Raw genomic sequence first — 12,959 nt, 5'->3', positions numbered from 1 at the left:
GGAATAAATGGGGCCTTGGTATGCGTGCATAGTATCAGGAGGAGCTGGTCAGGACCCTGTAAGAAATGTTGATAGTGATCCATTTGGAATGGGTTGTAGAATATCATCCCAAGTGTCATCTGAAATAAAGCCCAAATCCTTCCCCCATTTTTGCTGAAGCTGCCCATACACCTTAAGGTGCCCACACACCTTGCGATAATCGTACGATAAATCCCACGATCGTACGATTATCGTAAGGTGTGTGGAAGCCGTGCGACCTCTACTACTGGTTGTAAGGTGTGTGCCCAGCCATACAATTTTCTGCAGATTTTCTGAGGTCAGATGGAAAAAGTGTAACAGATTGGCCCAGGTGGAGATTACTCCATTCACACAGTTAAGTGTAGATGGAGGAATCTGTTGCACCTTTTCCATCTGACCACAGAAAATCTGCAGATAAATTGTAAGGTGTGTGGCCAGCTTAAGTCTTGACTTAGGTTGGCTGCACTGGGGGGTGGGGGGGATTAATTAAGCACAGCTTTACTGAAGGTGAAGCTGTCCTTTACCTCAAAGATGACTGAAAGATCAGCTAGGTGACATAGAAATTTTACACAGGTTAGAACTGTTAATACATGCATACACAAACATACTTGCAAGGAAAGAGGGACAAGGCCAAGCCAAAGACTATCTGAGGAAAGCTTTATGTAGTCCTACCAGTCCTTCAAATTGATAGGAGCCAGATGAAGTAGAATGGACAGTAGCAGTCTCTACTAGAGACATGGCAGTAAGGCTGACACGGAATTCAGGACGGATAATATATTTCCCAATTTGTGTAAGACCTTCATGCAATCTTCCAGATTGAGTTTGTAGATAGGTAAAGGATGTTCTCTCCTCAATGTGCTGCCAATGTGACCACTATCAATATCAGTGCACTGAAGAAAAATGATTATACTAATTAAGTGGAAGCTCCCATACTTGTGCCGCTGAGGGAAGAGTAAATATATATTAATAAACAGTGCCACCCAGTGGCCAAATGTACATGTAGGACTCATTTGGCTTAACTCAATAATAGTTTGCACATCTATCCTCTCTCACTACTCATCATGTGCTACGAACAAACATCAGGAGGGAATACATATTTCAATTTCAGGGCCACACGTACTGAACACGATCCATTTCCAGCTGACCTTTCTAGAACAGCGCTGATTACCACCTTGCAGAATAAAGCTGGCCATACACCTTACAATTATCTGCAGATTTTCTCTGGTCAGATGGAAAAAGTGCAACAGATTCCTCCATCCACGCTAAAGTGGATGGAGGAATCTCCGACTGGGCCAAGCTTCAGTATCTTGCTAGTCGGCCTCACTGGCTCTCAAAACACCTGAACAATGCCTGCATCCAATCAGACTGTCCAGGTATTTTGGAAGCCAGCGGGGCAGACTAACAAGATACTGAAGCTTGGCTCAGGTGTAGATGGAGGAATCTGTTCCACCTTTTCCATCTGACCACAAAAAATCTGCAGATAATTGTAAGGTGTATGGGCACCTTAAAGCTGTTCCTTTATACGGCTGATTGTACACTATGCATTCATGAAATACATGCACAGGAATTCATCGCAACTAGATTTTACCTTTTCAGAACTAGCCAAACAATAATTGCTAATTGGTTGCTTTTGGGGACTGCTCTACATGCATTGCTCTTTCCCTCACTGAAATAGCCTGGTGCTATCTTAGAAGCTCATTAGTTGATGTCCATTGTATTTCCACACAACTATCCACTGGAGTCATTATTTATTTATTAAGTGGCAGACATTCAGTGGTGCTCTGTGATCTTAATCAGGATAAAAAGAGTAAGAGATAGACAAGGGGGGCCACGGCTCTAAGAGCTCCTGCTGGTGAATGCTTACCTAGTGTAATATTAGTAAGTAGATAGTTAATAGAAGTGGTTTACATAGAAATCTCTGATGGGCCTGTGAGGCACCAAAAGCAATTTTTAATTAACACGTAAGAAGAAATTAGTGTGCAGCTGAAATTTTCCAGTTCGTCAGTTTCTGCTAACTACAAATAGCCGATATATAAATACTCTGGCATGCTGGGCTAGCACCCTCCTCCAAGACTCTAATCTGGGGGATATTTTTAACCTGCTTGGAAATATCTCAGCTTACATTTATCTGTATGTCATAGCATGTGGTTTATGGAAAGACAAATTACACTACAGGGGTCAACTTATCAGATATTAAACTGAACACTTTCTAAGACTCCGTACTGTATTTCTAGTGATCAGTGTATACATACAACAAAAGGAGTTGCTGTAAATAACCTAAACATATAGGTTTTAGGCACACAAATGTTAACTGTACCTAAAGGCCCTGCTTTACTAAAGAGTAGAGTGTGGTGAAATGAAGTGAACCTGGACCTGATGTTACTAACATATGCAGAGAGGTGAAGCAAAGTAAGGCTAGGGCTACACTGGTGATCTGGTAAATCTCTGATACAAAGAGTTTTAACTACCTTCTGTTAGTAACCTCATTTGCAGCATACTGAAATCAGTGTGCTGCTAATGTGATGATGGGCAACAAGTAGTTAAATCTCTTTGTAGAAAAGCAATTTATTGTAGCTCTAGGCTTAAGCTGTGCTCACTTCAAACATCCAATCACGTGCAGGGAAAAGCAAAGAATTGCAAAGAGTGGCACTTTCCTTACGTTACGCTGAAAGCCCAATTGCGTTAAATCAACTAAATACAGGTATACCAAAACAAAAAGTGTTTAATATCTTACAGGACTTTTCATTTCTAAAGCAGCCACAGCCTAAGTAGAAAAGTATGTCCCCTGCCAGCAGCTACACAGAGGGACCCTTGTTCCCTGTGTGTAAGCAGTGGTCTCTCTGCATAGGTCCGACGATAGCTCTTCAATAAACAAAGCTCATGCTCTCTGCTGATTGGAGAGTTTTGGCTCTAACTCAGTAGGGGGCGTGTCAGACCTCTGAAGGGAGATTACTGTTTACCCACAGAAAGTAAGGGTCTCATCTGAAGAATGAGGTAGGACACAGGCTGTGGCTGTTTTAGAAAGAAAAACTTTTTGTGCCCAGAATGTATTTAGCTAAATGTAAAATCTATTGGGCTTTAATTACATAAAGGCCCAGGTTTACTTCACTTCATCCTTTAGTAAATCAGGACCAGAAGTATATAACAGTTTTCTGAGGCTGCCCTAACACAGTGTTCCATCTGAATCAATGGCATGCCTTGCAATAACTGGATAGGGCAACAGCAGCCTTGAGAACGATAATCGGCAATGGTGAACATCAGAAGTCATTAATATTTTGAAGATGTATGTAGAGGAGAGACTGGTCCCATCAAGTGCTCCAGTGCTAAACTTCTCGGAAGTCAGAGAAAAAAAAAAACTTGCTACAATCTGGCAACTGAACAAGACAACTCTTCTCATGCTTGATCAGGAACAGCCTACGGCCTGGTACACACTGAGGGTTTTGTAGCGCTTTTTCTGCGCTAAAAAACGCTCACAAAATATGCCCCCCAAAAAATCACATTCATTTCTATGGCCCTTTTCACATCTGAGCATTTTGTTGCAATAAGCAAAACACCTGTCACTGCAAAAAGTACATGAGCTTTTTTTTGGCATCTTACAGCTCGTTTTTGCCCCATTGACTCTTAAGGAAATGCTTGAAAATGCGCTTGCAGTGTTTTTGTGCGCGTTTAAAGCGCATTTGCTCATTAACATCAATGAGATACATTCTGCTCACAAAAACGTGCGACTCGATTTATGCGCATAAACCACACGTAAAAACGTGCATCAAAAACGCACGTAGGAACGCGCAAAAACGCTGTCGCCTAGGTGTCAACCCAGCTTAAAGGTTATGTATGATGTACTTTAAAAAGTATCCTATTAGGCCTAAATAATACAAAATATTTATATAATATAGCACACACTGCTTCTGTTCCATTTGACCATTTGGTAAAGAATATGAAGATGCATTCGTATATATCTCACAAGTTTTTCTTTGTGCAATCTCTAGCTGATAGACAATACTATACCGCTCTATGGGAAGATCCTGCTAGGGGCACCCTATTAGAGAGTAGACCTCTGGGCTTGTATCCAGAGATCAGAGACGTGCGGTCAGGGGAGGCAGGTGAGGCAGAGCCTCACCTAGAATTATGGAGGAAAAATCTGTCAGCTTCATGTCTTCATAACAGAAACATACTATAACCTACTCTAAATAAAATCATGCATGTAATATCTTCTGAAGCTTGTACATCTTGTAAGTTAGGATAAGACATATAGATAGCATGTCTGATATATCTCTACACATATCTCAGTACAGACATTTCATTCACATCGTTACCGATATGTGGCCCTGCTAAATATATAAAAGATAATAGTACTGTTCATATGAGCATTTATAAGATGTCCAAACCTAAAAGGATGTAGGTTCAGGGGGAAATTTGGAGTTAAGCAACCAATACTACTGTTGAACACATGCCAACTCTCCAATAACAGAGGAATTTGGCAAAGAAAAGCAGAGGAAGCAGATGTGATCATTGAATTCCCATATCCTTCTACAAGATGGTCATGTGACTACACTTCACCAGCCCAATGTCTACAACAGCACACATTTTAAGAATGAAAGTGAAGGCAGTGGTCAGGATGGTTGATCAGCTATGCTTCTGTGCACTACAAACACTATCACCATGTTTCTAACAATAACGGGTTATAGGAATTACTCAAAACTCAAAAGTAGTAGCCGTTTTGACTGAATGGCTTTATCATATGTTAGAACAGTCATTTTTCATTCTGAAGTGTTATAATAAAAGCAGATGTTTAAATGGGCCAGTAGCATCAACATAGGAAATTTTTAGAACAATCAAGCACTGTTAAAGTGCTGTAAATAGGTATCGAAGGAGGTCCATTATCTGTTTTTACTGTCCTCATTTCTAATACGCAGTGTTCCATAGGAGCATTTGCTCATTTTGCAGTGTTTCCCTGGAATACAGAAACATCTCTGATTTTCATCTTGGCATTGTTTATCTCTCCTCCTCCTCTTCTGTGAACTATGGGGGAAATTTATCAAAACTGGAGCAGACAAAATCTGGAGCAGCTGTGCACAGCAACCAATCGGCTTCTCTCTTCAGTTTGTTCAGTTAAGATTTGAAAATGAAAGAGAGAAGCTGATTGGTTGTAATGCACAGTTGCTCCAGTTTTGATAAATTCCCTTCTATGTGCACATGCCGGAAACACCACAAACACTTTTGTGGGAACTTGAGTTAATGTTTGTCTGCCATGGTGCAGAGACTAGGCATATAAGACTACCAGTGATGAATCTATCACCAGGTGAGGGTTTGTGGGGTAACCTATTGGCAAAGTGGTTAGCGCACTTGCAGCACAGAGGTCTTAAGATCTTGGGTTTCCCCAAGCGTGCGCCAATATCATCCCTTACTTCAAAGCCAGACAACCAGAGAGTTGGTTCATATGTATGACTGTGTCAGGAAAATTAGACTGTAAGCTTTTGGGGCAGGGATTGACTTGAATGGTTCAATGTTTCTGTAAAGCGTACTAGAAATATCACCAGGGCTATATAAATAAAAATGGGTTCTGTCTACCGCGCAGGCCTCAACAAAACATGGTATGGGGAAATTGTATATTAGCATATGCTATTCACTCTGGCTGCATTTGCTTTGACTAGCCTTGTAAATGAACTGCAGGTATATGAGAAAACTCCTGAATCCATTAACACATGTTTGTACATATCTGTACATATTTTACAGCACTGTGTGGCTTGTAAGCTAAGAAAACAGCACAGACCTTTAAATAAGATTTGAAGTAACTGATCTTTTTAGAACTAAATTAAGGTGAGAAGTGGTAAGAGCACAAGCTGGAGGCCGGACAGCTCCCTCCGTACGGTTTTTATGCGCAGACACCTGTGTGTGTGTGTTACTACATCTCATGAGCAGCAATTTGACTCTAATTTCAGGTCACAGCACTGCACTTCTGTGTTTACCGAGGAAATTGTCTTGCGGTTAGTAACATAGGTAAAACCTTTCCTTGAACCAACAGCAAACGAAAGCCTTGCTGAGGACAGACGTTCACTCTTACTGCCAAGAGAACACATTTCTGTGCTATCTATTCACTAGGGCCCTGTTCACATGATTTTCAGGTCCATATCAGGTCCGGATCAGGTGCGGATCTGCAGACGCGGTGCTATGTGTTTTTGCCGCGTTGTTGATGTGTCCCAGTTAAAAAAAAAATGTTTTGCTGGAGTGGGGCTGTCAGTATGTTAGCTGCAGTGCGTTTGACGCGTTTTGCATTTCCGGACCGGACAAAATGTGACATGCAGTATTTTTTCTGTCGTAACCCGAATGGACTGCGCACGTGAGAACTGTAGCCCATAAAACACAAAGGGATACATTGGGATGCATTTTTAGTGCAGGAGCGTACGGATCATGTCAGCACAGAAAACGTACGTCGTGTGAAAAGGCCCTTAGCAACTCCATTTATTCCCTAATATTCCTTGTACAGCGAGAGCAGTGAGTGTTCATGTTTGGCACTCAAGACCCTCCTGATGCTAACGGTACTACTTATGCTGTGAGAGTTCCTACTGCATCTGTCAAGGTTTGTTTTGTTTTTTAAACAATACCGTTCAGTATTGTTAAACAGCATTTTAAGATCTGTAAAGACAAATGCATTTTGTCATCTCCATTAATCTGTCATATTGTGAGGGTAATTCTTACACTGATTACTGATGCAGCTGTGCAGGAAGACTTCACATGTATGCAAAAGACATTAAAAGTATATAAATTTCAAATCTAAAAAATAATCTGATACTGAAATTGTAAAAAAAAAAAAAAAAGTTCTAAATTGAGGATAGTTTAGGTTCAGAAAGGGTTAACCTGTCCTGGGGTGAGGCTGCTAAAGGGTCCCCTCCCTCACTCTGAAAGAGAAATTATGTTTTCTCTCTGTAAATCACCTTCTAGAACCCCCCTCCCCCCATCCCTGAAATTCCAAGAGACTTTCAGAGCAAACAAATAGGAGAGAATGTGCCATTCGGACCAGACCGAGAGAGAGAGGGGAGAACTTCAGGGCCCATCCCTGAATGTGATGAAATGAAAGGTAGTTTATGGACTGTCTGGCGTGGTCACTCACACCTCCACACTCCAGTTCAGGAGCAGCCTATGAAACCCCTGGTCTCTGATGGGAAAGTAATTACCTTGCAGAGATTAATTGGTTGGGTTTGGCTCAGTGGGTATGAGTCTGGAACTCTTGGTGTTAGGTTTACACAGGAGTACATCTGCGCCCAATTATCCAGATGGCCTCTGTCCCTCCTTACTAACCCTCCCATTTCTCCACTCAGCTTGCTCTCTGGGGCATTTTAACCCTATTCATTGCCAGAGAGGATGATGGGATTTACATTTTGCTTCAAGCACACACCCACATGTGTAGGTAGTTGATGATTAATGCAGAAAAATTACCTTCAGTGATGCTAAGCTATTTAAAGTCACCAGCAATAAATACACACACACAGCTAAATGATGGACTGATACATTGTAGAGCTTCTTTTTATGTATTGTGACTTGTAACACACAGACTGACTTTGGTTTTTTTTTGTTTCATGCATCAAAGGAAACATTTACAGAGGAGGTATGCATGCTCCTGTTGCTGACCTTTTCTAAAAATGCTCTGACGGTCATGCTGGTCCAACTGCTTCAGTACTTCAGGAAAAAGTGCATAGATTAGGTGCTTTGACTTCACCCACACATTCCTGATCCACATCTTTGGTTTGGATTCACTTGTATGTTACAGTACTGACTATCTGAATATAGTTTTATACAGGAACTCTAAATCACTTTCTCCAAAGGGTAACTGGCACAAACTTTCTTCATTCCTATTCTAAGCTGAGCAACAAACAGACACAATCAATCTAGAAAGTTGCAGCCTCAAAACAGTCACGAAAGTATACAGAAACGGTCATTTTTAATCCTAAAGTTAAATACATATGCTCCGTATAACACTTGACACTGGCCGCCAACATGTAGCAGTCCTGCACATCTTGCTGAATACTACGAATACAGAGGATGAATACCAACAGTGGTACAATTCCATGAAAAGCCAGCATTACACAATGATACACACTACTACTTTTCCATCAAGCCGTTACACATAGGCTCCAACCTATTAATCCTAAAAATCAATGACGACTATCAACACTTCAACCGTATGAACATACCTGACAAAATTTACAGCTGAAGTCACCAACAGCGTACTGCAAAATGGACATAAGATTTTCTTTGCATGATACATTAACAAGGACAGAGGAACACTACATACATATACAGCTTACAGAAAGTAATCATTAAATAATGGCTTCAGTGACACATAGAGGAAGGTTAGATGGAACTCAGTATTTCAGTGTTGCTTCAACCATCTCGCCAGATTCAATTATTTTTATCTCTCAGCATTGTTCCAATGAGTATTCATTGTATTTAGGGATGCACAGATACTTTTCGAGTACCAGTGCAGATACTTGGCATTTTCACGAGAACTACCAGGGTTGCAGCTGGGACCTGGTTCTGGCGCTCCACCATTGTCCTGAAATCATTAGTCTGTAGTGTTTTAGAAAAACTGTCACATGACAACAAAAATGTATCAGTACTCGTACTTGTAATTCCTGGGCAAGTACCAGTACTCGTACTCGTAAAACTGGTATCTGTGCATCCCTTTATTTATATTTATAAAAACAAAATCGTACATTAAAACAGAGATGTACAAATCCCAGGAGCCCCGTGTGCTCCTTACAAATGACAGCTGACTCCTAACTTCTGAACTTTTCTCTAGTCTAGGAGCTCAAAAGTATCGGTACTTGTACCGAGTACTGTACTTGGTATCTGTGCAACCCTAATTGTTTTGCTAGACATTTATATTAGTGAGGAAGAGTTTACATTTTACCACCATTCCTTTAACCTAAATATTAGTGGAACTGCTAGTTAAACACATGGATCACCTAAACCTACCAACGCAGAACACAAATGTGTCTTCATACATGCTCATTGTGGGGTTGAAAGTGTCAGTACTAAACAGTCTTTATTTCCCCACAGCCACCAATCATAGCCAAACCTGGCTTGGAAAATGACAGATAACTATCTTTATATAGGAATGTGATTTGTTGTGAACAAATATTAAGAGATTTTACTATTGGCACTTTGATGCCAGATGTCCTACGAATGAATTTATAAACGAGTGTCTAAATGACTCCATTCATCAGAGTGAAAAATAGTTAACTTGGCACCAACTGTACAAATACGGAGAAGGTTATCTTTGCTTTATATCTGCCCAGCATCACAACCCATCACACTGCCAGCCTCATACACACAAAGTGAGCCTGTGCTCTGCCCATGCAGGGCAAAGCAACAGGTAGGAATTATTGCCCCTATCCCCAGCTGCACACTCATTTGAATGGGCTGACTAACAAACTAGATCAATTAACTGGATCCTGTCCTACTGGCCCCCGCCATCATGGCCCATTTAAAGGGAAGCCTCCTACCGGCAACTAGGGGTTAAGAATGAATGACACCACAAAGAACAAATGCACGGATTGCCGCAGTGCAGTAGTGTAAGTTAAGCCTGTACTAAGAGAATCTCATAGGGTGCCTGGGCTATCTTCAATCTGAAAATGCTAGTCACCTGTCAAGGTGAATTATTTGCTTCTATATTTTTGATATGCTGACCCATGTATGCAGCAACTGAAGACAGGTCTGCTAACCACAATCCTTTTAAAATCTTTGGATTAGCATACCAACCAGACAAATAGAAGTTTCAAAAGTAAAAGTCAGCAATGAAAAATAACACATTTATAAAGCACTGTGATGTGCTTTACAATCGTGCATTGTGCTTCCATTGGCTTTGGGGGCAAAGGCCAATGGAGCCCAAATAAAATGAATAGAAGTTATGTAAATAAATAAATACACCAGGAGGAAAGCCCAGTCATGTGACCAGTCCAAGTCACATGACTTTTTCTACCCCAGTCACGGAATTGTTGCTTAGGCACTGTTAACACCTTTACGTTTTGTCGCGCGTTCAACGCTCTATGAATGCTCTACAAAACGTACAAACTTGAAAATCCCATTGTTTTCTATGGGTATGGTTCACACCTTTCCGTATTTCAGCCCGTCTGAACGCGCTACAAAACGGCCTAATCCCAAAGAAGTACATGTACTTCTTTGGGGCGTTTTGGTCTTGCGTTTCCATTGGGACACAGCCAAGTAGCCCTCGGAAACGCGCGTTTACCGCGAATCACGGTAAAAACGCGCGACAAACGCGCATATTCAATACGCCTAGGTGTGAACCCAGCCTTAAAGCAGCAGAGAAAACTCTGTAGGATACCGCAGGCTTTATACATTTCTTTACTGTTTTTTATTTCCAAATTCTTTTAAATTAAATTTACATTAAATTGCTCTCCCCTACAAACCTGTTGCATGGTCAGGACACATAGGTTTAGGCCAGCGCACCACTATAGACTATGGAGAACCATAAGCAATGCACGGAGGCAAGGTGAGCAGGACTAAAACTCGCCACACATTTACAATCCGATTGTAGAAACTACTTTAGATCTACCATCAACTATGTTAAACCTAAAATTGTTTGTATGGCCAGATTATAATGTGTACAGTGATAGTTAGGAAGATGCATTCCTGGAGTAGGTAGAGAAGAGTGAGTCATAGCTGAATAGGTAGAAACACTTAGGGCTGGTTCACACCAGGCTCCAATGCAGGCACAACGCAAAGACAAGGCAAAAGCAACACATCAACACAATGATCACTGCGATAATATGATGCAGGCACTTTGCAATGTGCTGCTGTGCAGAAACCTGACTGTGACACTTCAATTTAAGTTGAAGAAACACAAAAGTAAACTGCAATGCGCTGTAACAAGGCCTCAGATAACTCCTTATTGCCTCTCCAGATCGCACACCAACCCGCAGTTCAGAGTGCAGTCTGCTGTGAACTGGCCCTAAGGGGAGCTTAGAGCAAGAGGGTAAAGTAAAATATATAATATGAATATAAATTAGTGATTGTGAGTACCAGTTATTTTATAAGCATTCTTCATCTCTCTGCCATTCCATGTCTCTCATCTCTCTACCCACTACCATCTTTTTTATCAGCTAGGTTGGCCAGGAGCTATACTGTAAGCACATTGTAAGATTTCTTCACCCTGCACAGCTATAACAAGGCAACTACACTGTCTGCATAACTTGGGCTGGATCCAGTTCAGCAGGGCTCACCGGCACCATGTGCATACAAAATGCTTCTGCTGGCAGTGAGGTCCTAATGACTCATTCACAGCATGTATGAACTCCTTCCTCTGATTTGTGACTAGAACATACACAGGGATGGCAGGTCAATGGCAAAATTACACAGAAACCTTTTTTCCCTTCCTTATTTTCCAGACATAATTTGAAGTCATAAATCACTACAGAGACAGCTGACCTCAAAGGCTCCTTGGCGGTGAATGTGGAAACCCTTGGAGCGAGATGCTAACCTTCCTCTAGTCCATACTAAGGAGGAGCAACAGAGATGTGCTGGCTTGTGCTTAGAAAAATGAAAGTCTGTTTAACCCCCAGAAAACTGAAACAGTTTTCTTGTGTATGCAGGGAACTGACCACAGGTGTTACAATGAAGTAACTACACCCTATACAAGCTCAGTGAGGCCTAATAATTTGTAGCTTGGATGTTGCCTCATATTACAAACACAAGCAGACACTGTATGAACCCGTCTTGACTATCCACACTAAAAAACCTGCTCACAAGAGACGTGAATACTGTAACACTGCATGTTTGTCAGAGGGTCATTTTAGTAAAGAGTTAAGAAACAAAGCAGATCTGGCAGGTAACCACCATAGTAAACTGTTGCTAAGCAACAATGTGCAAATAATATACACTGCAGGTCCTGGCTTGTGTGGAGCCCAGCACTCAGCAGACAATCTCCTGTTTGTTAAGGAAAAAAAAAGGCGTAAATATTAATTGCTTGCTTTCTTACCGGCTGATTTGGGAGTGAACTTGTCTCTGTTGGCTGCACATACAGCTAGGAGTCTGTATCCGAGGTCCAGATCGAAGCCTTGCTGTGCGGCTACTCTGCTAACCACCTGCAGGATAGAGGAACATTATCTCAACAGAGAAATCAATATGATGTTTGCCAACCTTCTTACAATGTCCAACATGTAGAAAGTACAGAATGCAATGTAAAAAGTAAACTGTATGTTGCACAGGATGAAGGAGTGAATAATAAGATGGCCAGCACAAGATGACAAACATTAACAGTGTTATTCACAAAAGGGCAAAGAGTTTTGAAAAGGCAGGAAAAGTGAACAATCTAGGCCGAAATAGCCGATTAGCAAAAATTCTCCAATTCAACTCACTTTCCAGTTCAGCTACAGTATGTTGTCCTAGATTGTTCACTTCTCCTGCCTTCTCCAAACTCTTCACCCTTTTGTAAAATAACCCTGTAAAACTGCATCAAAATGTGGTAAACTAACTATTAGGGCTGACATGTAGTATACTGCTAAAGAAAGCTTAATAATACTATTGTCACTAGAACTCAGCACTAGGGCCACATGATATCAGACTCTTGCTGGGTGTCCAGGGTATAGTGGCACCCAGCTGACTTTCGGCACTGCTGGCCAAAGTGATTTCCCGCTCTATAGCACCTTTGTAATACCAGTGCTGACATCACTCCGCAGAGCCACTGGGAAGGAAGCAGCAGAGCATCTCCTCTGTTTCAGGTAACTCATCAGTGCCACTAATGATATATGCAAAGGTGCCGACACTGACGAACAATGTAATGGAAGGGAATTTCATCACTGACCAACAACGTAAGGGGGGAGGGGCACTTTAACACTGTCCAACAACTTAAGTGGGGTGTCTGCACTTCACCACTGACCAAAAACTTAAGCAGGCAACCTAAACCTCACAAACACCACCCTTAG

The 12,959-nt window shown here is 41.5% G+C and overlaps 1 protein-coding gene across 1 annotated transcript in view; it reads right to left on the bottom strand.

Moving 5' to 3' along the window:
• ZMIZ1 (zinc finger MIZ-type containing 1) overlaps positions 1-12,959 on the bottom strand; it is a 239,931-nt gene that overhangs the window by 66,289 nt on the left and 160,683 nt on the right. Inside the window, exon 6 of the mRNA XM_018567827.1 lies at positions 12,014-12,119. Within this exon, the coding sequence (XP_018423329.1) occupies positions 12,014-12,119 (106 nt within the window). The remainder of the gene's footprint in view (positions 1-12,013; positions 12,120-12,959) is intronic.

Source organism: Nanorana parkeri, unplaced genomic scaffold (assembly GCF_000935625.1).
Source record: "Nanorana parkeri isolate BGI_ZX_2015 unplaced genomic scaffold, ASM93562v1 scaffold1100, whole genome shotgun sequence".
NCBI classification, from domain to species: Eukaryota; Metazoa; Chordata; class Amphibia; order Anura; family Dicroglossidae; genus Nanorana; species Nanorana parkeri.
Note: the sequence above shows the minus strand (reverse complement) of the source record. Positions and strands in the feature narration are given on the sequence as shown.